Source organism: Lodderomyces beijingensis (assembly GCF_963989305.1).
Source record: "Lodderomyces beijingensis strain CBS 14171 genome assembly, chromosome: 2".
Classification (NCBI taxonomy): domain Eukaryota; kingdom Fungi; phylum Ascomycota; class Pichiomycetes; order Serinales; family Debaryomycetaceae; genus Lodderomyces; species Lodderomyces beijingensis.
Genome location: NC_089971.1, coordinates 2,261,263 through 2,285,376, shown reverse-complemented (window position 1 = coordinate 2,285,376; position 24,114 = coordinate 2,261,263). Strand labels below are relative to the sequence as shown.

The 24,114-nt window shown below is 47.7% G+C and overlaps 13 protein-coding genes across 13 annotated transcripts; 5 read left to right on the top strand and 8 right to left on the bottom strand. All coding sequences in view use genetic code 12, as the record gives it.

Moving 5' to 3' along the window:
- Positions 1 to 157: 157 nt before the first annotated feature.
- On the bottom strand, positions 158 to 589 carry LODBEIA_P21010 (uncharacterized protein; the record flags this gene model as incomplete). The annotated part of the gene is made up of 1 exon (XM_066972064.1): positions 158 to 589. One exon carries the CDS (start codon positions 587 to 589, stop codon positions 158 to 160), a length of 432 nt encoding a protein of 143 aa, XP_066829039.1.
- A 78-nt stretch (positions 590 to 667) lies between these two features.
- Positions 668 to 973, top strand: LODBEIA_P21000 (mitochondrial 54S ribosomal protein bL34m; the record flags this gene model as incomplete). The annotated part of the gene is made up of 1 exon (XM_066972063.1): positions 668 to 973. The coding sequence occupies one exon, from the start codon at positions 668 to 670 to the stop codon at positions 971 to 973; it is 306 nt and encodes a 101-aa protein (XP_066829038.1).
- Positions 974 to 1,034: 61 nt separating this feature from the next.
- LODBEIA_P20990 (uncharacterized protein) lies at positions 1,035 to 9,806 on the bottom strand (the record flags this gene model as incomplete). Its single annotated transcript, XM_066972060.1, has 1 exon — positions 1,035 to 9,806. The coding sequence occupies one exon, from the start codon at positions 9,804 to 9,806 to the stop codon at positions 1,035 to 1,037; it is 8,772 nt and encodes a 2,923-aa protein (XP_066829037.1).
- Positions 9,807 to 10,342: 536 nt separating this feature from the next.
- Positions 10,343 to 11,128, top strand: LODBEIA_P20980 (uncharacterized protein; the record flags this gene model as incomplete). The annotated part of the gene is made up of 1 exon (XM_066972059.1): positions 10,343 to 11,128. The coding sequence occupies one exon, from the start codon at positions 10,343 to 10,345 to the stop codon at positions 11,126 to 11,128; it is 786 nt and encodes a 261-aa protein (XP_066829036.1).
- A 28-nt stretch (positions 11,129 to 11,156) lies between these two features.
- Positions 11,157 to 12,419, bottom strand: LODBEIA_P20970 (uncharacterized protein; the record flags this gene model as incomplete). Its single annotated transcript, XM_066972058.1, has 1 exon — positions 11,157 to 12,419. One exon carries the CDS (start codon positions 12,417 to 12,419, stop codon positions 11,157 to 11,159), a length of 1,263 nt encoding a protein of 420 aa, XP_066829035.1.
- A 1,026-nt stretch (positions 12,420 to 13,445) lies between these two features.
- Positions 13,446 to 14,059, top strand: LODBEIA_P20960 (uncharacterized protein; the record flags this gene model as incomplete). Its single annotated transcript, XM_066972057.1, has 2 exons — positions 13,446 to 13,452; positions 13,650 to 14,059. The coding sequence occupies 2 exons, from the start codon at positions 13,446 to 13,448 to the stop codon at positions 14,057 to 14,059; spliced, it is 417 nt and encodes a 138-aa protein (XP_066829034.1).
- Positions 14,060 to 14,333: 274 nt separating this feature from the next.
- Positions 14,334 to 15,611, top strand: LODBEIA_P20950 (uncharacterized protein; the record flags this gene model as incomplete). Its single annotated transcript, XM_066972056.1, has 1 exon — positions 14,334 to 15,611. One exon carries the CDS (start codon positions 14,334 to 14,336, stop codon positions 15,609 to 15,611), a length of 1,278 nt encoding a protein of 425 aa, XP_066829033.1.
- A 73-nt stretch (positions 15,612 to 15,684) lies between these two features.
- LODBEIA_P20940 (uncharacterized protein) lies at positions 15,685 to 16,056 on the bottom strand (the record flags this gene model as incomplete). Its single annotated transcript, XM_066972055.1, has 1 exon — positions 15,685 to 16,056. The coding sequence occupies one exon, from the start codon at positions 16,054 to 16,056 to the stop codon at positions 15,685 to 15,687; it is 372 nt and encodes a 123-aa protein (XP_066829032.1).
- A 603-nt stretch (positions 16,057 to 16,659) lies between these two features.
- On the bottom strand, positions 16,660 to 18,903 carry LODBEIA_P20930 (uncharacterized protein; the record flags this gene model as incomplete). The annotated part of the gene is made up of 1 exon (XM_066972054.1): positions 16,660 to 18,903. The coding sequence occupies one exon, from the start codon at positions 18,901 to 18,903 to the stop codon at positions 16,660 to 16,662; it is 2,244 nt and encodes a 747-aa protein (XP_066829031.1).
- Positions 18,904 to 19,648: 745 nt separating this feature from the next.
- Positions 19,649 to 19,999, bottom strand: LODBEIA_P20920 (mitochondrial 37S ribosomal protein bS6m; the record flags this gene model as incomplete). The annotated part of the gene is made up of 1 exon (XM_066972053.1): positions 19,649 to 19,999. The coding sequence occupies one exon, from the start codon at positions 19,997 to 19,999 to the stop codon at positions 19,649 to 19,651; it is 351 nt and encodes a 116-aa protein (XP_066829030.1).
- Positions 20,000 to 20,463: 464 nt separating this feature from the next.
- On the top strand, positions 20,464 to 21,066 carry LODBEIA_P20910 (uncharacterized protein; the record flags this gene model as incomplete). The annotated part of the gene is made up of 1 exon (XM_066972052.1): positions 20,464 to 21,066. One exon carries the CDS (start codon positions 20,464 to 20,466, stop codon positions 21,064 to 21,066), a length of 603 nt encoding a protein of 200 aa, XP_066829029.1.
- A 32-nt stretch (positions 21,067 to 21,098) lies between these two features.
- Positions 21,099 to 21,797, bottom strand: LODBEIA_P20900 (uncharacterized protein; the record flags this gene model as incomplete). Its single annotated transcript, XM_066972051.1, has 1 exon — positions 21,099 to 21,797. One exon carries the CDS (start codon positions 21,795 to 21,797, stop codon positions 21,099 to 21,101), a length of 699 nt encoding a protein of 232 aa, XP_066829028.1.
- A 446-nt stretch (positions 21,798 to 22,243) lies between these two features.
- On the bottom strand, positions 22,244 to 24,085 carry LODBEIA_P20890 (uncharacterized protein; the record flags this gene model as incomplete). The annotated part of the gene is made up of 1 exon (XM_066972049.1): positions 22,244 to 24,085. The coding sequence occupies one exon, from the start codon at positions 24,083 to 24,085 to the stop codon at positions 22,244 to 22,246; it is 1,842 nt and encodes a 613-aa protein (XP_066829027.1).
- Positions 24,086 to 24,114: the final 29 nt, after the last annotated feature.

Here is a 24,114-nt window from a genome sequence, read left to right as displayed (position 1 = left end):
TTTCAAGGAACTGCTCATCGGTGCACCACCAGAGTGTGTGCCAGCCACCCAATGCCAAAGCTATTGCTGATCTAGCTTGTAACTTGAAGCCTATATAGTCTTTGAAACTGAGCTGCGAGCGACCGCTTCCGTATCCCACGCCATGACAGCAGAATTTCTATTCATCAAACACAATCTTTTTTTTTTTAGCGCCATCCTCGATTTCAGCGGCACTAGAAGATGTCGCCATTTTATCCGACAAGAGCGGTGGCAAGCCTCGTAAACTTCTCTGTATTCGCTTCAACTGCGATAACTTAGCCAGGCTTTCCTTGTCAGCAGCAAACCCGGTGCTCTGGTTCTGCTCCTGCTGCGTTATAGGGTTGTTGTTGTGCTCGCTAACGGTAATAAACTGGGACACGAGTGCCTCTGCTTTGCTATCCAGGAGCAGCACAGTGGCGTCTATGTGAACAGTTGTTGGTGAGTTTAAAGTCGAAGGGACAGCTCTTCTGCTGTCGCCGTGGAGCCCTGGCATTGTCTCTTGATGTTGGAGCAAATGAGTAACGTGCGGGTTGGTGATGATAAATACGCTAAAAAACTCCTTACCGTACATTGCAGAGAGAGTGGAAAAAAAATCACCATCCAGATCAGCTCCGCACCATATCAAGGTTCAATTCAACCCCCAAGCGTCATGTTGCAACATATCCTCAAAGCACAGCTCAGCAACGTGTTTAGACAGCCCGGTCATATTCCGCGGCTTACACAAGCGCTCCCTCGGCAGCTCTCACTCACCCAGCCTGCAACACCAACTATTTCACCGTTACAGTCGTTGCTCGGCCTTGTGCAAAGGAGATACAAATCCAGAGGAAACACGTACCAGCCAAATACGTTGAAGCGGAAAAGAACATTTGGCTTTTTGGCCAGACTCAGAACAAAAGGCGGTCAAAAGGTGCTTGCCAGAAGAAGAGCAAAAGGAAGATGGTTTTTGACTCACTAGATAAAAAAAGCTTACCATGTAAATACGAAATAGATGGAATAAAAAGACCTCATTTTTTTTTTTACATTTTGCCCAACATTTTCGAGTACTGCGTTTCCACCTCATGGACCAATCTCTGGAGGTTGACAATAACCAACTCATGGGTAAAGTTGGGGAACTTGTCTCTGTTTAGTCCAAACCACTCCAACGGCGGTGTGGCATTGCCCAACTCTTTGAGCTGGGGTGCTTCTATTATTGGCGGCGCAAGAGGCGAGTATCTGTATTTAGACTGGATCTCAACCTTTTCCATCGTCTCCTTGATGGCATTGTCTATTTCCTTTGTTGAGTCCCCCTCGCCCAATTGCTGTTTAAGCGTTGACAACGCCGGCGGTTCCTCTTTGACTGGCGAGTCAAACTTTTTCTGTATATTCTGCTTGTACTCAATCCTGGTGGAAAGTGCACTCGAATGAATGTTGTACATTTCGCGGATAAAGTTGACTGAACCCAAGTTCCACCGCACTGCAACTGTGCCTCCAAAGGAAGACTGGAACAAGTACTCGATAACGTTGCTTTGGCCCTTTTCAAATGTCCGCATGGAGATCTTAAACGAGGGAAACACAAATATCGTGCCGCCCTTTGCCTGCTTGGCAAAAGAAACAAACTCAGCAACAGTGCACGTTTCGATAAACGTCTCTGGTGGCGGAGGCATACTCGAGAGCGAAACTGTTAGATCGTTAAACTTCAAGTCCAAGTCATTTGAGATTCCGTAGCCGTACTCATTTTGTTGGAACTTTGCCCGCGATTCGTCCAACTTGAGAACGAGAACCTTGGTGTTGTCCATGGACGATGGGTACACGTGCACAAGCAAATGACCGATGGACACCAATATCTGCGTGTCTAGCTTCTTTACCGTTTTCAAGAGGGAGTGCTTCAGAAACGACCTCGACGGCATCCTTTGGCTTATCGACTTGCCTCGCGAGGAGTCTCTGAGGATCTCCTTGTAGGAACTTTTGTTGTCCTGGTTCATGCGTGAAATGGTATTGCCAATGTCCATAAAGTTCGACGCCGTCAACGAGGTCAAGTATATCTCGAGCGCTTTGAACTTGCTGACAAATATCAAGTGGTCCTTGGTGAGGGCGATTTCATTCTTTTTATTGTAGATGTCCATTGAAAAGCCGTCGAGGTAGGCAATGGCAATCACATGGTAGTCAAAGGACATCTTGAGCAGCAACTCGGCAATACCCGCCGAGATCAACACCAAGGGAACGTCCAAGGTCTCTGCTCCGCCAATGTTCCATTTGATAGCGGTGTGCAAATTCACGTTGCGCACAAGCAAGGACCCGCCCAACCTGCCCTCAGCGGAGAGATCGATCTCGTTGATGCCCGTCTTCAAGTCCTGCGACCAGTCCTGGGATTTCTTGGAAACGGCCCAGAAGTTGCCGATGACGAGTCTGAAGATGCCCAACGCTTGGCCAAAGTCGACTTCAACGTTGACCTTGTTTGTTACAAAGACCACGACCCAGGGAAATGCATAAGTTGTCGACACCTCTCGAAACTTCATAGCAATGTTTTTGTTCTGCGCCAACTCCGAGGAAGTCGAAGCTGTTGCAGCATGGCCTCCCGGGTGGTGACTCTCATCGTCGTGGTGATGGTCGTATAAGTGCTTTGGAAACCAGATGTCTTTGAACAAGTCCACATCTTGGTACTGCTTCACGTTGACGTACGCATCTGCGTTGGTCACGCAACCGGTGGAGAACATCCCCCCAGCTCGACCAAACTCGAGCACACTCAGGAGCAAGATTCTCTCCATTTTCAACGACGCGCTGATGTCTCTCGAGTAGACGTGCTGAAGCGATGCGGCAACACCGTCCATGAGCACTGAAAAGTGGAGCGATTTCCCCTTCAGGTCGTTGGAGCCAATCTGCACTAGGATCCCTTCAAGTCCAACAACTGCCGCAACCTTCGCGGTGGGCTCACAGCTGAGTGTAAGCTGCTGCCTCTCGATCCTTATCGCTATGTCAAACGCAAAGTCGTCCAAAACAAAGCCATCGCTGCGGCTCACCTCGTTCGAAGCCTTGCTAGTCAGCTCCTTGTCCTTGCCAGATTCAGGTTTGTGCATCGACTCCTTGATGCTGGAGATGATGTCCACGAGCACCGGCACACACTGTGGAAATAATGTGTTTTCGGAAGAAGAGGTCACCAACTCCCCACTAAGCTTTTTCTTGCCGTTTAAACATTCAGAAAACTTGAAGATGGTCTTGATGGCAGGAGCATGCAAAAACAACGACTTTTTCTCCCCAAGATCCTCGTCCTCCATTCTTGATATCAACACATTGGAGCCTGCAAATGTCGAGACAAACTCGACCGATTGGAATGGGATTTTGAAGTCTGATGACGGTCGCGCCGGCTTGGGCTCGGACGCCTTGTCGTCGAATAACCACGACTTTCTCTCCATATACTTCTGGATTCGCGATGCGGAGCTCGCAGATTTCTCAACAAAGGTGCCAATCGATGTCGACACAAACTGCACATCTATCTCGTCTCCATTGAGCGACAACCGCAAATGCTTGGACTTTTTATCCTGCTTCTCTATCATGTAGATCATCTGCAAGTTGGGCAAAAAGGCTCTATTCAAACTGGTTCTTTCAGACCGTGTGCTGTAGAAGTCATTGGCCGTGCCTCCATGTGCTAAGGAGATGTACGCCCCCATCAAGGTGAACTTGCCCAAGCTTTCCTCGGTGGCTGCAAAAAACTTTTCTGCGCCGATAATGACCCCGGGGCAGTCCTTTGACCGGTCGTTGAAAAGCCAGCCCATGCAAAAGTTGTAGGAAAGGAATTGAAAAGCGGAAAATCGGGAGTAGATGGCCATCTCGACGCTGTTGCGAACTTGATCCTGTCTGGGCTTTGGTGAAGTTTTTGCTTGTTTTGGAAGCATTGGCAATATATCGTCTAGTATCTTGATGGACGCAATCACAATAGATTCAGACAAGGCAACACGGCAAAACTCCGACTCAATCTGCAAGCTCTGGCGTGTGTTTCTGGAGTCCGTGTCATTGAACAACCGCACAGCCAAGTTTAGAGCAATGATGTTTGACAATGCCAACGGGATATTCTTTCCCACCAAGCTCACTCGGGACGCTGGTATCACAACGTCCCCGTAAGCAGGCACTTCCTTGGCGATGGGCAAGTTTTCCAACTCCTGGACTACGGAAATGTTGCAAACGTTGAAGCTGGTGCCCTCGACGCTGAACCCCAAGCTTGCCTTGTTGAAAACAGCTGCCAACTCCAAGTACTCTCCCTTGAACTTGAGCCTGAATAGATGGTTTGTCTTGTTTTCATGGCGGGCTCCCTTGCCATCGGAAAGCAAGGAGTGTAATTTGGCAAGCTTTTCTTGCAATTTGGGCATCTGAAATGACACAAATCTCATTATCCGAGTGACATCTGCAAATCGGAGCTTCAAGTATCCGATGGAGAGTTCCGACGAGAGCAACATCAAATCTTCAGCACTTTCAACACCGCACAAGCTTACAAGCTCGGTGGAATGGAGTTCGAGTACACTGTGGCGGTCGATGCAGAAGTTGCTCTTGAGTCGCTGGAACTCAACTCGAGTAGAGACACGGCCATCTTTCATAGTGGTGCTAATCGCAAATCCCGTGAGGGCACCTGCAAAGTGGAGCGGGTCAAGCAAGTCTATCTTCCAGACGATTTCCTTGGCCTTGGCAGTGCAGCTCAAAAATAAAGGCTTTGCAGGCGGCGACGACTTTGGAGATCCTGAGTCCTTTGATGCCAACCCTTTTACAAACGGGACGTCTTCCGCCATGAGTACTTGCAACACTTGCATAATTCGATCACGGCGACTGACCAAGCTGGTTCTTGTTCCCTCTGTCTCCACGTTCACCTGCATCAGCGACCCTAGTTTCACAAACACCACGTTTGACTTGTAACAGCTTTGCGTAAGCATTTGCTCTTTCATGGCATGTAGTGCCACCTCTAGCATTTCAATATTCGACACAACTTGCAACCGTGATTCCGAGTCATCCTTGTGGAACATTGTCAAGCAGTTCCTCACGCTGAAAGTACCTGCAGCGTTTAAAAGCTCAACTGATTGGTCGAAATGATCAACTTTTACCGTGACTTGTATATGACTTTGCTCCTTGGCTCCCTGATTCGAATGATGTGATTTTGTGGCGAGATCACCAAGGTTGAGTCTCGACAATGACTGGAGAAACGTGTTTGTGATTTTCCCCTCATAAGAACCCACGCTCAACGCTGCGTTGATACCTTTCTTTACATCACCCTGAGGTGGCAGCAGAGTCCCCGTGCAGTAGATGTCGCGCAACCGAAAGTATGCTGGCTCCTCAAGGCTTGCGCAATGGACCGAGACTCTGTGTATGGATGTGACAAAGTCAACCTGCAAAGGCGTGCTTTTCCCGGCTCCCTTGAATATTCCTTCCAACATCTGCCGCCGCTGCTGCGGGTTCGACTCCCACGCTCTCCAGTTGGAAAAATACACCCACACCTCTTCAAGCGCGTTTAGCGAGAGGCCCTTGTCGCGCAAGTTCTCCATCGCGTTGTGCAACCAACTACTCGGCAAGCTCCGAAGGGTGTGTCGCAACTTTGCCACGATCTTCCAGCCGTCGGAGTTCCGCATGTGGTCCTTCTTGGATCGCAATATGTACGCCGGTCGCGTGAGGACATCGGGGTCGTGATCGATTGCATGTTCAACAGAGGCCAACGTCAACTCGTGGATAAGCTTTGCCTGCAAGAAGCTGTTCTTTTCGATAGTGTCGAGAATCGTCAAAGCAGGGTTGATGGATTGAAGTACAGCCTGACAAGACTGAATTTGATTGCTGATTTCAGCCATGTCAACTTCGAAACTCAAATAGTTGACATCAGCGGAGCCCACGATACTGCCGTCTCTCACGTCAGCCCACAACTCTAGGTCCCTAGCTTCCGCCACTATTGCCAGGTTCTTACCCTCTTCCCCGAGAGATGTCACAGAAACACACTCAACGTGGACTGCAAGCGACAACTCCTCAGACTGTGCATCATCCACATCCTCTCCCGCCAAGAAGGCCTTTTGGGAGACTGCGGCGGAGAAATTGGACAACACCAATTCTAGCCTTTTTGCTGCGCCTCCTCTTTGCATACTAGCAACATCACTACCCACATCCATCGACAAGTGCACTACACACTCGTGGTTCACCACGCGAAAGTTCTTGACCGACTGGGACAACTTCTGCATTGCGTTCAATGACTCAATAGTGGAGACTTCGATCTGGTCCATGAGCGACTCCATGCTGACATCCGCCATGACCTTCGTCATCAAGGCAAACACTAGCGAAAAAACCTCGGGACAAATGTAGGCTTTGAGTGCGCCAAGCTCCACAATGATATTGTCATACTCAGTGTCTGGTTCCACCACATAAGAAGGAGTAAAGTCCTCGCTGTCATAAACGACTGTGGGATACGTCTGCTCACCAATCGGGCAGACATCATCAACACTGCTGTGCAAAACACTACTACTGCCGCTTTCAAGAACCACATCAGCAGTAAACTCCGTCAAAGGGATGGCCACTTGTGGGAGTGACAACGAGGTCATGAAGCTCCCCTTGTTTGCGTCGTAAAACCTATCCCTGTACTCCTCGGAAAGCAAAAAGGGGGCGCGGTGGAAAGGAGCATCGCTATTGCGCATGTGAAGCTGTTGTATCGCTCGACGGCCCATCATGTCCTTTTTCTGACAGATGTTCACCAAGGTCAACGACGTTTGAAGGTAAAACACTAGCTTCATATCGCCGTGGCGGCATGTTGTCAGTGCCTTGGCTGTGATGCCCGGGATCGACACCGATAGTCTGTTTGAGTACCGGTTGTTGCTCATGTCATTGTACGACAACAATAAATCGTCCATCTGGAACTCCAATAGGCTCAGCACGTCGGGTCTCAACTTGAATAAAAATCTCGGGCAGCGAAATGAAAAGTTGGCTGCATCAAACGCAGGTGGGAACAACTCACCCAACGCGTTTTCATGGTCCAGCAACCCCGATCCGAAGTTTGAAATCCCCGCTTTTAGTGCCCTGATGATACCGGGGTCGCCATCAATCACCCACTCGCCGCTGGCAAAATCCCATTTACACCAAAAGGTCAACTCGGTGGGAGGTATGCCAAACATTCTGTGCGAGTGGACGCTGAATCCGTCGACGTGCATGTCGGCACGAGTCGCGAAATGGCTCTGTGCGTATTCTCCTACATCTACAAATGGCATTTTTTCATCAAAGTCGTGGACCACGGTGCCTGAAACCGGGCTAAAGTCTGCTTGCATGTCCATGTAGTAGTTTGTGAATCGAAGGTCAACGTCCAACATGTCAAAATACAATCCCACATGGGACCGGCAACTGTACAAATGCTCAGGCAAGATGATCAACCCGTTTCTCACCTGGAAAGTAAACAACACATCAACATCGTTTTCTACTTTGAGCATCCCCCAGTAACTCTCGTCCTTGGCCGGTGCCTTGTCCTCCTCTGTGGCTGTGCTTCCACCTCGGTTGTTGAACTCCTCAAACGTCTTGAAATGAATGTGGTCTCCGAAATAGTTTTCTCGCATCGTAAACAAGTACCTGATGGCAAACCCATAGAATATCAAGCACACTTCATCACCAATGCAGTTCATCTCCACGCAGTTGGACGTGTTGATCTCGACGCCGCTGTAGAACGTGTAGGCCCCCGAGACCTCGAAATGACCGCTGCTGCCAACGAGAATCGTTTTCGCCATGAATGCGTTCACTGTGTGCCAGGGCGGTATATGCAAATTCAAGTTGAACTTTGGCGTTGAGACGTGGTAAGAAACTGTAGATTTTTTGGTGAGTGAGCCATACATGGGGATTCCCACAGTACAGTCCATCTGTTTGCCTTCAAAGGAGAGGTACTTGTTGTTGCTAAAGTCCAAAGGGTGGTTTATGATGTTGTTGTCGTTGACATTCAAATATAGCTCGTAGTTGATTAGCTTCCACTGGATGTTGTAGACAAATGGTCTAAAGTATTCGTACGGGAGCGGCTCGCCTGATGCAAAGTCAGCGAATAGGTCGGAAAATAGCAAAAGGTGCTCTCGCAACAAAAACATCCTCGCATTCAAACTGACCTGGTCAAATGTCCAGGTGCATTTCCCGTTCCACAGCAACGGGAGGCCAATGTCGGCGCTAATCTCGTGGGAGTCGGCCAAGAACAACACATCGTGATTCACCGATGTCCGCATTTCGGGCATGTTGAAAACCATCTTTAGCCGGTTCGGCCACTTGTCCTCCTTGTCGGTGACGTACGAAGTGAAAACACCCACGTTGGACCCTTCGCCGAGCTTCAACTCGATCCACCCAAACGGCCGGCCGGTCTTGGGCACTCCCAGGCTGATGTAGTCATTGTCTTTGCTCGGTTCGCGAGTGGGCACCCGCACGACCAAGTCGTCCCGCACAATAACGGCAATCTTGAAACCCTGGTATTCTCTTTTCTTGCTCCCTTCTGAGGCCACGCCTGCATAGTTTGGTGTTGAATCTTTGGCTAGCGGAGGAAACAACATGTCTTGTAGGGGTGCCCGCTGTTGGTCGGCCCATGGTCCATAATGTATAGTCCCATGGGAGATCTCAATCTCGAGACCTGATTCAGGCGCCTCCCCCGAGTCAATACCAGTTTGCACACCGGGGGAGTCATAATAGTAGATGAATCGTGTCATGGTGGAGTCTAAGATCAAACTGTACTTGGCATACTGTTCCTGGTTTGTGCTCATTGGCGACAACACCTCTGGTTCTTGAAACTCGCCTACGTACCGTTTCAAGCCTCTCCATTGGTTGTGCGGTAGGTCGACTCGTGAAGCCTCGCGGCCCTGATCGAGTCTCTTGCGCACCCATTGCATGGCACGAGTGAATCTGCGCCATACTTTATACCTCTTCATGTCTGCGTGACTCCTTTGGGACTTGTCTTTGGGGTGAGTGTCGTATCTATGCTTGTCGTATCCGAGATTTGTCTTCATTGCGATCTGGAATTGCAAAAACTGAAGATCGTGGAGTAGTCTGTAGGGGTCTAGTGAGTTTGGTGCTTTTGACACGTCTATTGATCCCCTTGCAGATTTGAACGAGGCCACTAGAATAGAAGGTGTCACGACATTCCCCAACACAATGGCTCCCTTTTTGACTCTAATCTCCAAGGGCAATACCCAGAGAAACAACATCAAGGACCTGCTTTTGGACTTTCTGACAAACTCAATCGACTCTCCTTCCTTGTCGTTCCGGTGCGAAGCCGAGCTCTCACCCGAAGACGTTGATGTTGACGATGCAAACGATTTTTCCGTCTCCTTTGTTGCTGAGTTGTCACCCGTTTTCAAAATCTCAACAATGTTGTCAAATGCCTCCGTGCGGTTGTAGATGAAAATCTCCAACCCATCCACAACCATAACAAACCGAGACGGCAGCTCGTCGTTTTGCTTTTGCGTGACTCCGCCAACTTCGTAGTCGGTGTCCCAGTAGTAGTTCGAGAGCTTGGTCAACCTAAAGAGCCAGTACCTCCAGGTCAAGGTTACGTTCAAAATGGAAATAGTTGCATCGCTAGTTGTGATGGTGAGGTTTTTGATGAATATCCTGCCGGCTAGCGGCGAGATTTTCATTGCGTCCACGCGGATCCTGGTTTTATACGCCGTCCAGAGTATCAACTTGAATAGTAGGGAAAATAGGAAACCCAATAGCTTGTGGAAGTAGAAGATGAACCCGAGACCCAAGATCAACGCTAGCACCCAGTCTACCAAGTAGATCCAAAAGGACACCTTAATGGTGGACGTGGAAGTGACTGCTATAAACTGTGATTCAAATGCCATTATCGGTGAGGTTGGAAGAGGAATGCTGTCGCATAGCCTTGAATCGCCCGAATCCCTGGTGTTGTATGCCGTGGAAAAAGGATAGATTGGAAGACGGGTTTTCTTTACCCTGGTGTTTGTAATGTAAAAGTCTTATTTGGAGGGCACCAATTAGCTTGTGATGAGTGTATCTATCGCCATACGACACTTTTTTTCCGCTGAATTCCGCGGTAAACTTTGGGAGAAAGGGAAGAACAGGGAGCAGCATTTGGCCGTGGTGTGTGCAATGGTTGGTTTCCACCACTACTGTTGCAGAAGAAGACGATATGTGTACCAGTTTAGAACGTGTCCTCACCATAATGGTGCTGTATATGATAGTAGTCAATGACTTGCTTGTTGTGTAGTCTGAAAGATAGATAGTGTTGTCTATGCTATATCAGTTGTAGTAGTGTGTTTTGGTGGTGCGCGTTTACAGCACGAAATATCAAAACAAATGTCACAGCTTTGATTACAACCTGCGTTTCTTTCACCACTTACTCCTTCATTCAGCCACCATCATGTCTCACAGAGTCTTTGACAACTCCGAGAACCGGAATGTGATTAGGTCACGAAATAAGCAGGAAAACAACAACACCGCAAACACCCAAGTCTACAAACGAGTGCCGTTGGGTGGTAAGAACCAAAACATCACCAATGTCGCATTCAACCGCTCGAAATCAACACTTGGATCAAACATATTCAATCCGCCCCAGTTGAGTAAATCAAACTCAACGTTGGGAATACCATCTGCTGCTTCATCTTCCTCGTCGGTGTTGGTCCATCAAGATGATTCGCAAGCGAAGCAATCGCTGCTACTGCCCAATCGAGTTTCCAAAAGAGTAAACCTAGAGCCAGTATCAGACAATACAGCTCTTGTCAAGCGGTCGAGGTTGGACGATGAGCCATGGACAGACTCTTTGATTAAACCTCAGTTGCCACAGAAGGGTCCTGCCGGCAGAATCGGGTCGACTTTGAGGACAGACGCGCTTCATGCGCGAAATCTTGCCCGTCCCGCTGCCAACAACATGGACCCGGTGAAACAGTGCCAGCGCGTTAATGACATCGACAGATTGGTTGAACTACATTGGAACGACGAGATCGAATCCGTCCCAGAGAGAGCACCTAGTGCAGTTCCCAGACTATTTGACGAAGCAGAGTTGCAATGCTTCTCAACTCCTAACAACACTGATAGCGATGCGGTAGATGTAGGAGAGATGACCATCGAGGTGGATATAGAAGAAAACCAGCAAGAAGAAGGGGAACTCGGGTTGAACGATACCGATTTGCAAAACTTGTTAGATTAAATAATGCGGTATCCTATCTACAATGCTATTATTGTTGACTACACTGTGGTGAGTATTCTCTATAGCCCTCTTCGTGTTCTTGCCTCGTTTCGTATGATGGTAAATCAGCAGGTTGGAGAATTGTAAAATCAGTGATTAGATTGACGTTTGCTTCGGGAGCTATTTGTGCTTCAGCTGACACTGGAAGGACGTTTCTGATTTTTATCATGTCGTCTCTCTCCAAGCACCAATTATCCCTGGGGAACTCAATTTCCGGTTTGAGATATAAATCGCCATTGGACTTGGCCGAAAGCCACGAGGACGCTCCTCCTCTAAGAGGCATTCCTTCTCCTGCAATCTTGATGAAGTCATGAGGTCTAATGACTTTCCCCGCTGGCGTGCAAAGCTTGATGCTTCTCCCATCCAAATGAATAACCACCTGCTTGGAGAATCCTGTCAACGCGTCTGCGAGGGGCAATGTGAAACTGGCGTACAAGTCATTCCCCTTGCGCTCAAACGTTTGATGTTGCTTACAAGCGTACTCTAGTATCACATCTCCGGCAATCTTTCCCGGGCACTGGTCGCTCTCGCCCTTTTTCCGAATCACGCCGTTATTGGGAGACCCTTTTGGTATTTCAAACTCGAGTATTTTAGTCTCCTCAGTGACTCTGGCTCCGCCGCACTGCTTGCATTTGTCTTTGGTTCTGTGTATTTTCCCTGTCCCACTACACTTGACACAGTCAACATAGTGTTGCGAGACAAGACCAGGTGCCACTCGTTTGATTTTGCGAATGTGGCCCTCGCCATTGCATATGCCACACGTCTTGCTCACCACGTTTGACGACCTGACTCCACTGCCTTTGCAGCTGGTGCAGATGACGTTTCTGGTTGACGTGGTCCGCACGGTCTTTCCCATGTACAACTCTTCGAGGGTGACCTCCACCTTGATTTTTGCATCTTCCGTTTTGGCCTCGTTGTGTCGAGCTTGGCCGTTGCTGAAAAAATCGTGAAAATCGTTGCCGTTGTACTCGTTGAAGCTCGCTCCGTAAAACTGCTCAAAGGGGTTTGAAGCGTAAGTTTGGCTGGCATCTGTACTACCAAACTGGTCGTACCGATATCGTTTCTCTTCATCGATGAGTATTTCATACGCATACGAGATCTTCTTAAACTGAACTTCCGCCTCCTCGCGTTCCGTCCCCGACGCTTTATCCGGATGGTACTTCAAAGCAAGCTTTCGGTACGCCTTTTTGATCTCGACGGCGGTGGCATTTGATTCAATTTCTAGTATCTCATATAGGTCTTCTTCCTCCATAGTTGCATGGGTGGAAAGGATCAACAATTAGCAGTGGTGGAAAATATATTGCAGAATCTCGCTCGCTGCGATGTGATTATCCACCCTCTGGAACCTTGCAAAAACCCTCGAGATATGACTGAGAATGAGACAAGGGGCAACTGGAAAACAGAGGCCAAGTGCAATACAGAGCAGATGATGTCAACTGTTTTGACCTTCAAGTTCAACTATAGAAAAACACCTAGATATCAGCCTCAAGTGGGATAAAAAGCAGCCAAAAAAAAAAATGGAAAAGCGACAATTGCAGGATTCGAACCTACGCGGGCAGAGCCCATCGGGAATAGCTTACCACCTGAGTAGAAACCTGCACCCGACTCCTTAAAACCACTCGGACAAATTGCCGAATGTACCAATCCGGAAGGTTCACAGCTGCTTGCAACCAGATTCTGCAATAATACAACTTTCTGGCCCTTTGGTGGGTCCTCGAGACTTGATTTCAATGGGATACATCATTTCTACAATCTTGGGATTTTGTTTTATTTTCGTCCAAATTTTTAGGCAAATTCGTACAAGATTTGGTATAAACTCAACAAGTACAGGACTTTGGCTTCTTTCTATCAATCTCAAGCGATGGACTCATGATAGTATCAATCCTGGGGTCCTATGTACTCTCTATTTTTAGGGTTGCCTCAGTTTTTTGCACCCAGTTACCTTACAATGAAAAAGGAGCGATTCTGACTTTATTTTGCCAGCGTTTCCCGAGATGGAGAAAACCAACTTCTCTAAAGCGCTACTGAGGTAACACAAGAATCGGCGGTTCAACAAAGATCTTTTTTTGCCTTCTTGTATTCACTGTTGTAGCCCAGCAGGCAAACAGTGCTGGTATACTTGAGGAAAATGCAAAATTGGATCCACTTGCGTCGACAGAAAAAAAAAAAAAACTAAACTCAGCCAAACCAGCAAGTTTAAACACAGGATATACAATCTAGTTCTTACTAGCACAACCACCACTTCCAAAACACTTATTTACATAGAGCCGAATCAATCATGGTATGTCTTGTAGTCGAATTGGTGAACCCTCTACTACAACTGCCACCATCTCCCTTACAACGTCATTTCTAAAATTCACATGCTAGCATAGGATACTAACCTTCATTATCTAGTCAAGATCAGGGTATGTCCAATGACTCCACTCGCTTCAAAAAAAAAAAATGCCACAAGCATACTAACATGTCCCATCCAGTGTCCAAGTTGCAGATGAATCGTTAAAAGCATTCAATGAATTGAAGTTGGGCAAAAAGTACAAGTTCATCATCTACACTTTAAACGACGCCAAAACCGAGATTGTGGTTGACGAGACGTCCACAGATCCAGAGTACGACTCGTTCTTGGAAAAGTTGCCTGAAAACGAATGCAAATACGCTGTTTACGATTTTGAGTACGAGATTGGCGGCGGCGAAGGAAAGAGATCCAAGATTGTGTTTTTCACTTGGTCGCCAGATACCGCACCAGTGAGAGCCAAGATGGTTTACGCATCGTCAAAGGACTCCTTGAGAAGAGCCTTGAACGGTGTTGCTGCCGATGTCCAGGGTACTGATTTCTCAGAAGTTGCATACGAATCGGTCTTGGAAAGAGTCAGTAGAGGTGCTGGGTCCCATTAAATGGAGATATTTAAAGGTATTATTACAGGATTTGATATTCTTTTTCTTTTGTTACGAAACAGCTCTTCTTGGTTGGAATTGATTTCAAGTGTACCTAAAGTCGCCAAACCTGCCAAAAGCCCTGTCTTTGCGGGAAAATTCCGTTAACCTCTGGCGGCCACGCACTCCTGAAATAATATCAGTTGCGGGTCAAGCAGAAAAGTCTGGGTCACAGCTTTCCCAGGTTAATATCTCTAGTCTACCTCCTCCACGCCGAGGGAATAAACAAATTAGAATGTCGACCAAACTACCGCGGGCGACGTTGGCGCAGAAATTACACGTGCTCGACTACTTTCATCAATCCGATAGTCCCCAGTTGAAAACCGTCGACAAGTTTAAAGAGCAACTCTCAATTTCAACGTCGTCGTTAAGTGAATGGTTGAAAAACGAGCCAGAGTTGCGTAGGCGGTACAGCGAAGCCAAGTTCAAATCGTCCAAGAACGCCAAGCGCAATGCAACGTTCAAATACGAGGACATCAACAAGGCCATGGACAAGTTTGTCCAGGAACGACTAGCAAGGAACGGTCCAATTAGTGAGCCCGTGCTTCGCGAACAATGGGCGCGGTATGCGCAACAGTACGGAGTAGACGACCCCAAGCGGTTGCACAGCTTTAGTCACGGCTGGTTAAGTCAGTTTCGAAAGAGACACGGGATAAAGACAAACAAAGTCAACAAGGAAAGGGGGAGGGTCTCCAAGTATACACAGGGGCAAGGAACTAGCGTAAGCCAAAAGTCACAAGAGCCGGGATCCGGCCACGACGGATTATCACCCCCCGCTTCAATATCGATACATCAGGGGGCCGACTGTCCGATTGATGTTTCTTATACGAGTACCCAGTCTATGACTCCCAGTGAGTTCAACCATGCGGCAATGTTTCGAGTCGAAACTGAAACTACTGAGACTGCAGAAACTCGACAGGCAAGACCGCCCAGTGTGGATGCAGATCAGGATATGGATGCAGATTTCATGTGCAATCATGAGGAAACGCACCATCATCAGAGATCAAATCACAAGTCAAACTTGCACGGGTCGGGAGCCCACTCGCAACTTGCAAACGCATCTCACCCAGCACATCCTGCTCAACTTGATCTATCTAGAAACGGGTTCGGTGTGGAGCTCCAATTCGAAAAGACTGAGAGGTCAGGGAGGGGCCATCAGCAGGGACAAGATCTCCACACGTCAACTCTCCGCTCCTCGCAGGCCATGGCACATAACAATGTCTCAGTACCGCAACGCGTTTCCTCTCACCAGATGAATCAGTTGACACCTAAATCAGCAAACGTGAGCAACCGCGTGCCGAGAAGCAACGGCCCGCCAACAATCGTAGATGTCGAAAGGTTCATATTTGTTACGGGCGACAAGTTCTTCCACAACCATCAGCAAAGCTATCCCAACACGTTTAAATTGTTTCAAAAATTCAAGGAGTCGTACTTTGATGAAAAGTACCTTGCTGAAAGTGCAAGTGTGGACCAAATTCAGAGCAGCCACAGCGATCCAACTTTATCTGAGTAGGAAGTTATCATCTAAGAGGTCAACAACTGCTAGTGGTTTCGTCTACATGTGTGATTTGAAAAAGTGACATGCATTATATCGAATTGGTGAAATCAATCTCATCATGAGCAAGCTCGACATTCAATCCAGGCTTAACGTTAATCGGCTGCTGGCTTTCCAGCCCCTTGACGGGATCCAATTTGCATTTGCAGGTGCTGCACAGCCTGGTGCATTTTGATATTTTAAAATCAACAAGATCAATCTCTTGCAGCTTTTGCGTGGCGGTGTTCATCTCGGACACGAGTCTTGTCGGTGGAAGGATAGGTTTCTCTGGAGTTGCGTTTGACTCCACTTGTGCGCTTGTGCCAGCAGCTTGCAGGTTAAGCAGGGTGGATTTGTTGATCTTGGTGTTTATAGCAGCATTAGCTTCGTCGTGTTTGGCATATAAATAGTTCCGAAGTGCCATCTTGCTGTAGTTATATAATTTTTGACGATACTGTGATTGGCCTTGAGGTGCTGCAACAATTGGCAAGCGCATAACTCCGATGTATGGAGTTGGGCAGATTGGCCTATCAGTAAAGACCAGTATATCCAGTGCGTTCTACTTTTCTATTCCAGCACACCACAATTCGAAATATACAATACTTCTGATGTTCTTCTTTATGGTATATATGTCCCCATCAGCTATCATCGCTGAGAAGTGCATTGCTATCGTCTTTTACTCCACCTCTTGGTGGCTGTTTTATAATTTTGCAGCATACTGTCCGTTTTCCTCTTGGTTTTTCCTGTGCTGCATACACGCAAAACAAGAGTGGCCTGATTTCTGCACCTTTCATCATACCACCATGCCCCTTACCGATTGCATCGAAAGGAGGTTTCTGCATTTGCTCCATCTGACAAAAGCCGTTTCCTGGATAGGCATTTCGTCTTTAACGAGATATTTTACAGCAGGTTTGAAAACACTGACCCGTCTGATATCATTTCCCACCACTTTAGTTAAACGCATTACATAATACAAAAGACGAAACTACCAAAACAACGGCCACCCACCCTTAACTTCACCCCCCACCTATTTTGCCGCTGGGTTGTGCGATTGAGGCGTTAACTTGAGCCCAATGATGACAATCCCAAGCGCAATGGTGAGAAACTTGAACTTTAAATTGTCATCCACGAGCGCGTCCCTGTTCTTTGATTTCCTCTTGGATTTCGCTTCCTTGGCTCCCCCCATCACTAGATGCTTGATCTGGTTCAACATCCCAACTTCCCCTTCGGAAGACGCAGAAGAAGACGATGCATATTCGCTCAGCTGCTGCTCTTCAGCTTCGTCGTCCGCCGCGTTCAACTGCCAGGTCATGTTCTCATACTCTGCTGCGTCGCTCTCGTTCTCACTTAGCGGATACAACTCGGACCGCTCAAACACTTCAGAGGCAAATTTCTTGACGATCCGGTCGTTGACAAAATTACTTTGCGCGTGCTGACGCGGGCTGTCTTGGTCTTCATCTAGTTCGAATATGTCAAAGTTGCCAATGTATTGCTCGTCTGGGTTGGGCACGTGACTGGCATCGCAAATCAACCCCACGGGACTCATCGAAAATGGCGTATTTGCGTCTCTGGCATTGTGCAAGACAGTGTTGATGGAAACGGACCTTAGCACGCGTTTCTTGTTGATCAACAAGTCGCGCGAGTCTTTGATCAACTTGGCATCGGAGTATTCGTAGCCATTCTGCCGTAATGAGGTCAACGACTGTTTCTTGGCCAACCGCTTGATGTTCTTTTTTTGCTTTTGTAGCTCAAAGCCAATGTAGGAGAGCAACTTTTCATTATGTAGCTTGAGTGATTGTAGTTCGAATTTGAGTTTTGTAATCTCCTGTCTTGTGCGGCTGTCCGAGTTTAAACAGCTGGATCTCTTGGAAGACAGTTCAGAGTCGTCGAATGAAAAGCGGTTGTTGCCCTCGGTGTCAGTTTCGGGTCTCATGTATCCATTCAATGCAAACAAGGTCCCCTCTCGGTGGCGCGACTTGCTGGAGTCAACGTCAACAGACTCCTCAATCACATCGAATATCAGCAGGTGCCGTTTCGAGCTTTGGCCCTGAGGCATGGATGATACCCTCGTTCCATTTTGCTCTTCAAACTCGACTTTGACGGGTATTATATCGTGACTGTTATATCGCACGTGGTTTGGCTTTGTTGATGAGTACCGTTTGACAGTTGCATCGGCCATTTGCTCAAACACACCGGCATCTTCAATCGAGTTGCTTGGTGCTAGTTTGAACGGAGATAGCACAAAATCCGTCGGCTCGGGCACTTTTGGTTTTGATTTCAAACACGTGGGCAAGGACCTGCGTTTGCGGTTTTTCGACTCTGGGTCTGGAGATGGAGGAAGAATGGCGGTTTCCGCGGGCGGGAACTGAAAGCCATGAGCCACCTTGATTGAGCCCGTGGAGGTGTCCTTGAGACAGGAAGAGTCGTGGTGGGGATCCTCCTGCATGCTATGATTAAGAAGATCCAACTCGCCCTCGCTGCTGTCAATGTGTTTTTCTGAAAAATTGAGCAATGAGTAATTGGAGTGATGACTGAGAGCGTCAATATCTCTGTCCAATGCTGCAACTGTTTTTTCACTACTTGGTCTCACTTGGCTAGCCAAGCGTTCACACTGGCGGTTTAAAAACTCAATTTGGTCCATTAGAGCAAGCTTTGAGTTTTTCTCCACTTCAAACTGGTTTTGCAACACCTTGTAGTCTCGCACAAGCTTGTCGTATTTCTCCTCCAAAAGGTCCCTACTGTGGTCACCAGTGTTGACCTGTGGTAGTGTGTTGCCAACTGCTTCACTTTGATGTTGTAGTTGGTTGATTTTCTTTTGCAAACAATCAACAGTTTTCTGGTAAAACTCTTCTTGCTGGTTAATGAGATCTTTGAGACACTCTTTTTCCACTTCCATCTCCCCCATGGCCCTTGCAACGGTTTGGATCTCCCTTTGAGCTGCTTCCAAGTCAGCTTTCCTGTGCTCGAGCTCGTGAACAAGTAGCTGGTTCTCTGCTCCAATTCCCTCCACTTTCAACAACATGTCTGCATATCGTCGCTCCAATGCGTCATATTCTTGTTTACGGGTGTCTAAATGAAAGTTGTCACTTGGCATCACTTTGGTTGTTGGTGTCTGCAGTTTAGCCGGTTTATCCGGAACAACACTCGTGTTTGCCTTTGACTTGTTAAATGCCAACGGCAATGCTGTCGTTACTGGTTTCCTTAGTAGATGTTCTGTTTGAGTGATTACTGTAATCTCATCACTATCTCGATGGTTTGCAGACTGTCCCATGCTACTGAAACCAGGAGAAAATACGCAGTTCTTGATTTCGATGCAACGCACAGACAAAGGCTTGATTTTGATTTGGTCTGGTTCTCTCGCTACTGCCTCTTAGACCATGCACGCCGTGGCAATATCTTCAGGTTCTACTGTCAGTTGTAGTGCCGCCAAGGGTATTTGAAAACAAACAGCCAGTGAAAATAAATTTCTACCCCCTTGAATAAACCAAGTTGGCTCTGAAAGAGAAAGTATAGACCCAAGATCGTGGATAACCTCTCCCTCTTCTAAATAAACGCTGTTCCACCTTTGGCCAGGAATTTTTTTCTTTTTTGGTTTTTTAACGGTGGTTGTTGTAGAGGGTTTTTCTGTGAGAATGTGTACAGTTCATCTGTTTTGGTTTTATCCACATACAACTCGGGACACTGGAATTATACACAAGCAAAGAACAATAAACCTTACATCTACCAGCATGCCTCGAAAACAGGCACCTGCTATGCCTAGTAAGGCACACCCTTGCTTTGTTTGTTTTTACAACTGCACTGAAGTCACCCGTGTAACGTATGCTAGTGTGGAGATGGCAAGCAAAGGAGGAAGTAAGTGTCGCGTTTGGTAATTTCACGACAAGCAAAATGTCGATTGCCTAGACAACTCAATGCTTCTATTGTAAGGAGTAGCTATACAAACGCAAGTCATGGAACTGTCATCATTTTTCCATATTCAAGCCAACCGTCACCCACTCTGTACAAAACTCGCTCCCTCACCTAAGGGCCTGTTCCAAAGATGTCCCCGGATTCAAACTCTTGGTCAAGTCGTGTTTCTTCATACTGGCCCTTAGGATTCTCGGGTCTTTTCGCAATGTTCTCAACAATTGCGCTTGCACATTACTCGAGGAATCAAACCCGATGATGAAGTTGTATCCTTGAAAGTGCCGTTCTTGTTCTCTGGAGACTATCTTGGGTAGTGGTCTTGCGCCTAAGCTCGTTATGTCCCTGATGACGCCTCTGTTGTTCAAGATCAACTTACCAACTGTCGAGGCAATCTTGGTGGCTTCCTTTGTAACATGCAACGGATCCGTGATACGGGCTATAGCAAATAGTTCGTAGTACATTGTCTTTGGCGCTGTCAGCTGGGTTCTAGCCTGGTTGACTATCGGCGAGGTTTGAAAATTTTCCCTTCACCATTTACAACTGCGATGGCGCTACCAAATGAAACACCATCCAGATATACGGACTCTTGACTTTACAGTTCCTCAATCCCATACAATCCTCAATCCCATACACTCCTAATAGTGCTGGTCTGGGGGCAAAACAATGAAGTGAATGTCCACATGCATCTAGAACTCCCCAGCATCAGCAAGCCCAAACTCATCTATGTGGAGACCGCACTGTCCCGCCGCGTTCACACCCGATTGCTGCAAAATATTATCAGTGACAAAGTCGAAGTCACGTGCAATGATAAATTGCAGCCAGCTTGACAAGGTATCTCGGCACTCTTAGCACTTCAAAATCTAGCAACGACTGAGCTCAAAATTTTTCCACCAGCAACGTATACTTTTACTCCAGCATCGCTATCATGGCTTCCAACATAACATGGCATCCTAACTTGACGCACAGTGAGAGAAGTGCGTTGAGGAAACAGCAAGGTGTAACCGTATGGTTGACTGGTTTGTCAGCGAGTGGTAAATCCACCATAGCATGCGCTTTGGAACAGTCGATTTTAGCAAGAGGGTTGAACGCGTACAGGCTCGACGGTGACAATGTTCGATTCGGATTGAACAAGGATTTGGGGTTCAGCGAGGCCGATAGGAATGAAAACATCAGAAGAATAAGCGAAGTTGCGAAATTATTCAACGACTCGTGCTGCGTTACCGTGACGTCATTCATTAGCCCCTACAGAGCAGATAGACGGTTAGCTAGGCAGTTGCACGAAAAGGACAACTTGCCCTTTGTTGAGGTGTATGTCGATGTGCCAATTGAAGTTGCTGAGCAAAGAGACCCCAAGGGGTTGTACAAAAAGGCCAGGGAGGGGATCATTAAGGAGTTCACTGGTATAAGTGCGCCTTATGAAGCGCCAGAGCACGCAGAGATTCATGTGGAAAACCACTCAGGTTTGACCGTGGAGCAAGCTGCCGAGCAGATAATAGAGTACCTCATAAACAAGAAATACATTGAGTAGATATTTAAAAGGGTTGGCATTATGTAGTCACTTTACTTCTTTAAACTGTCCAATCTAGCTTGCAAGTCGTCCTCCACGGTCTCGGCACCGCCGTGGGCACCCACGCTCTCAGCTACTTTACCCACAGCTTCTCCATGTGAGGGCGCACCCGTGGGCGTGTCCTTTAGATTCAAGTTCAGGTTCAAGTCAACCCCAATCTCGTCAAGCACCTTGCCCAAGATCTCGTCAATCTGCTCTTCCTCGCCCAACTCGTCCTCGTCCATCGCCATGGCGTCGTCAATGGCGTCATCCATAAACTCCTGTTTCTGGTCCATCATGTCGTTCTCCTTGGCAAACTCCTGCGCGATTCTCGATAGCTGAGGCAAGTTCATTGACCTGTTCATACCACTCAACACGCGTGTAGCGTCCCTCATTGACATGGCCATCTGCTGGTTGGACCGTACACTTTGCACACGCAACGATATCGCCTGTAGTTGCGCCTTCATGGAGTTGAACTTTTGAATGTACGACTTGGTTCTAATCAAATCCTTTGCTTGGATCTTGGCACTGGAAATCTGCCCCTGTTTCGCCGACTTTTTAATCTCACTGATGAGCTTCTTTTCTTGCTGCTGCAACTTGGTCACTTCCCGACTGAGTTCCCTCTGCGTCTTTTCCAATGCTCTTTGATTCTTTCGAAGCCGTTCCTGCGGAGTGAGCTTCTTCCCGAAGGCCCATTCAAAGATCTGCGACATGATGTATTAGAAGTAACTTGTTCCTGGGGTGTGGTGTTGGATGTGTGGGTTTACGCCTTATCTCGGCAAACTGCTACATTTTTTCTGCGAAATTTCAAAAAAAAAAAGACCTATACTTTATACCCACCAAGAGCCAGCAGCACAGCACGGTGGGCCATGCCATAGCCGGCCTGGTATCCATTCCCACCAGCACCATAGTTGTGCACAATAATCTTGCCGTCGTCGCATTTCTCCTTGCAAACCCTAGCTCTTACTGAACGCATACGTACCCTCACCTTGAAAAAAAAAAAGGAGAGGATAAGGTCTACTTTTCAGTCTTTTACAATCTTGTCGACTGCAAAAAGTATCATCGTGATAGGCGCGCGCAATTTTCATTATTCCGAGTCAGAGAAGACATTAGCGAGCACCATACATGTACTAACCCAGCATGGCTTCCTATGCTTTGTTTATTCACCGTCATGCTCATTAAGTATCGCACGCAACGTCTCAAACACAGCAGCAGAATTATCTTGCGAAACGTCTTCTATTCCGTAATTGTAAATCGACCCTAGCCCGTACAATGCAATCGATGTGCACACCGCCATGGCGAGATATCCCTTCCCGGTGAACCCGTTTGGTAACGGTGGTTGTTGCAAGTTCTGACCTCTTAAATCAAGGAAGCTCATGTGTCCGGCAGCGTTACCCTGTGTCGGTACCTGAACTTCCTTGCACGCCTTTGCGTGGTTATCGCTTATGTTTCCCTGAAGTTTCTGTATCTCATGCGGATCCTCAACCAAGACCAAAGCCAAGCCTTGCTCCAAATGCCAGTCCACGTGACAGTGGAAGAACCACACCCCAGGGTTCTCCGCCACAAATCGAAGCACGAAGTATCCATTGGGACGCACTTCAATTGTATCCCTAATGACTGGAACTTTGGGAAACTGCAACAGGCCCCTATGGTCTGGAACGTAAACCACTGGTTCTTCAGGGTCATTTTCACTACGCGCAATAACCTGAAAGTTGTGTCCGTGCAAGTGAAACGGGTGCTTGCCGTCGTCCTGGTTGTTCAACACTAGTTCAATCACCTCGCCTCCGTGCAAGACATACGCGTTGGTGTTTGTCCCGTATATTTCTTGGTTTGCAGCTAGCTCGCCACTTGACAAGACGGTGTACAAAGTGGGCACCTTTGGTGGAGTATACGACTTGCCGTTGAACAAGGCATAAGTGACACCGTCGCCCAAGACCTCCATTGAAAAGTTGACCTGGATGGTCATGTCCGGCTCGGGCAAGAGCCTCTCGCCACTGAGAGGCACAAGTTCGAAATCATTAAACCCTTTTAGTTGGCCAACAGTCTCCTCGAAATCGTGGTACGGATAGTGTCCCGGGTTGTCGACTTTGTCATTGTACACAACATAGTTTGTCGACACCAACTGCAAGTCCTCGGGCACCTCATCCAACATGGTCATATCCAACACGTTGGCAAACCGGTAGTTCCTGTTTGCACCCGGCTTGGTCTTTACAAGAACAGCATACCGTTGGCCAACAGTGATGTATAGCGAGTCCACCGTGTATGGTTGCACGGGCACCCCATCAACCTCCACAATGACCAAATCGTGGTCTTCAATGAACAAATACTGCGACACAAACAAGCCCATGTTGACCACACGAAGCAAGTACGTCCTGTCCGGAACCACGTTCCAAGTGGCATTCTTTGTCTCATTGAACAAGCTATTCTGCGGAATGGGCTCGGCACCCGTGGGGTTGAACCGCGACATGAACAGCTTCATTATCACGGGTGTCTCCAAATGGTAATGCTCCGACACGGATAACGCCACTTCCTCGTCATAGACATACGGCACACTCTCCTCATCGTCTTTTTCGATGACAAACATCCCTCTCAAGCCGTCGCCGTACTGGCTGCCGCTATGGGAATGGTACCAGTATGTGCCGGTTTGGTTGCCAATTGTGAAGTCATATGTAAAGTTAACCAGAGGCCCAATGGGACACTGCGTCACCATTTCAGGTCCATCCTGCCCATTCTGACCTTTCATGAAAAGTCCGTGGAAATGCAAGGACGAATTGCGGTCAGGTAGTCCATTGTGAAAGTTTATAACCACCCGGTCATTCCTCTTGACTCTGACTATCGGATTAGGCCACTCGCCGTTGATTCCAATCATTCGTCTTGGAAAGACCCCATCGGGGTTAGCGTCGACATAGCCTATATTCCAGTTGAAACGGTGAGTCTTTGCTAATAACGGCGTGAGACAGGCGGACAAGAGGACCAATAGCACCAGCGTGGGACAGTACATTCTTGAAACCTAGCGTGGTGGCTGTCTTT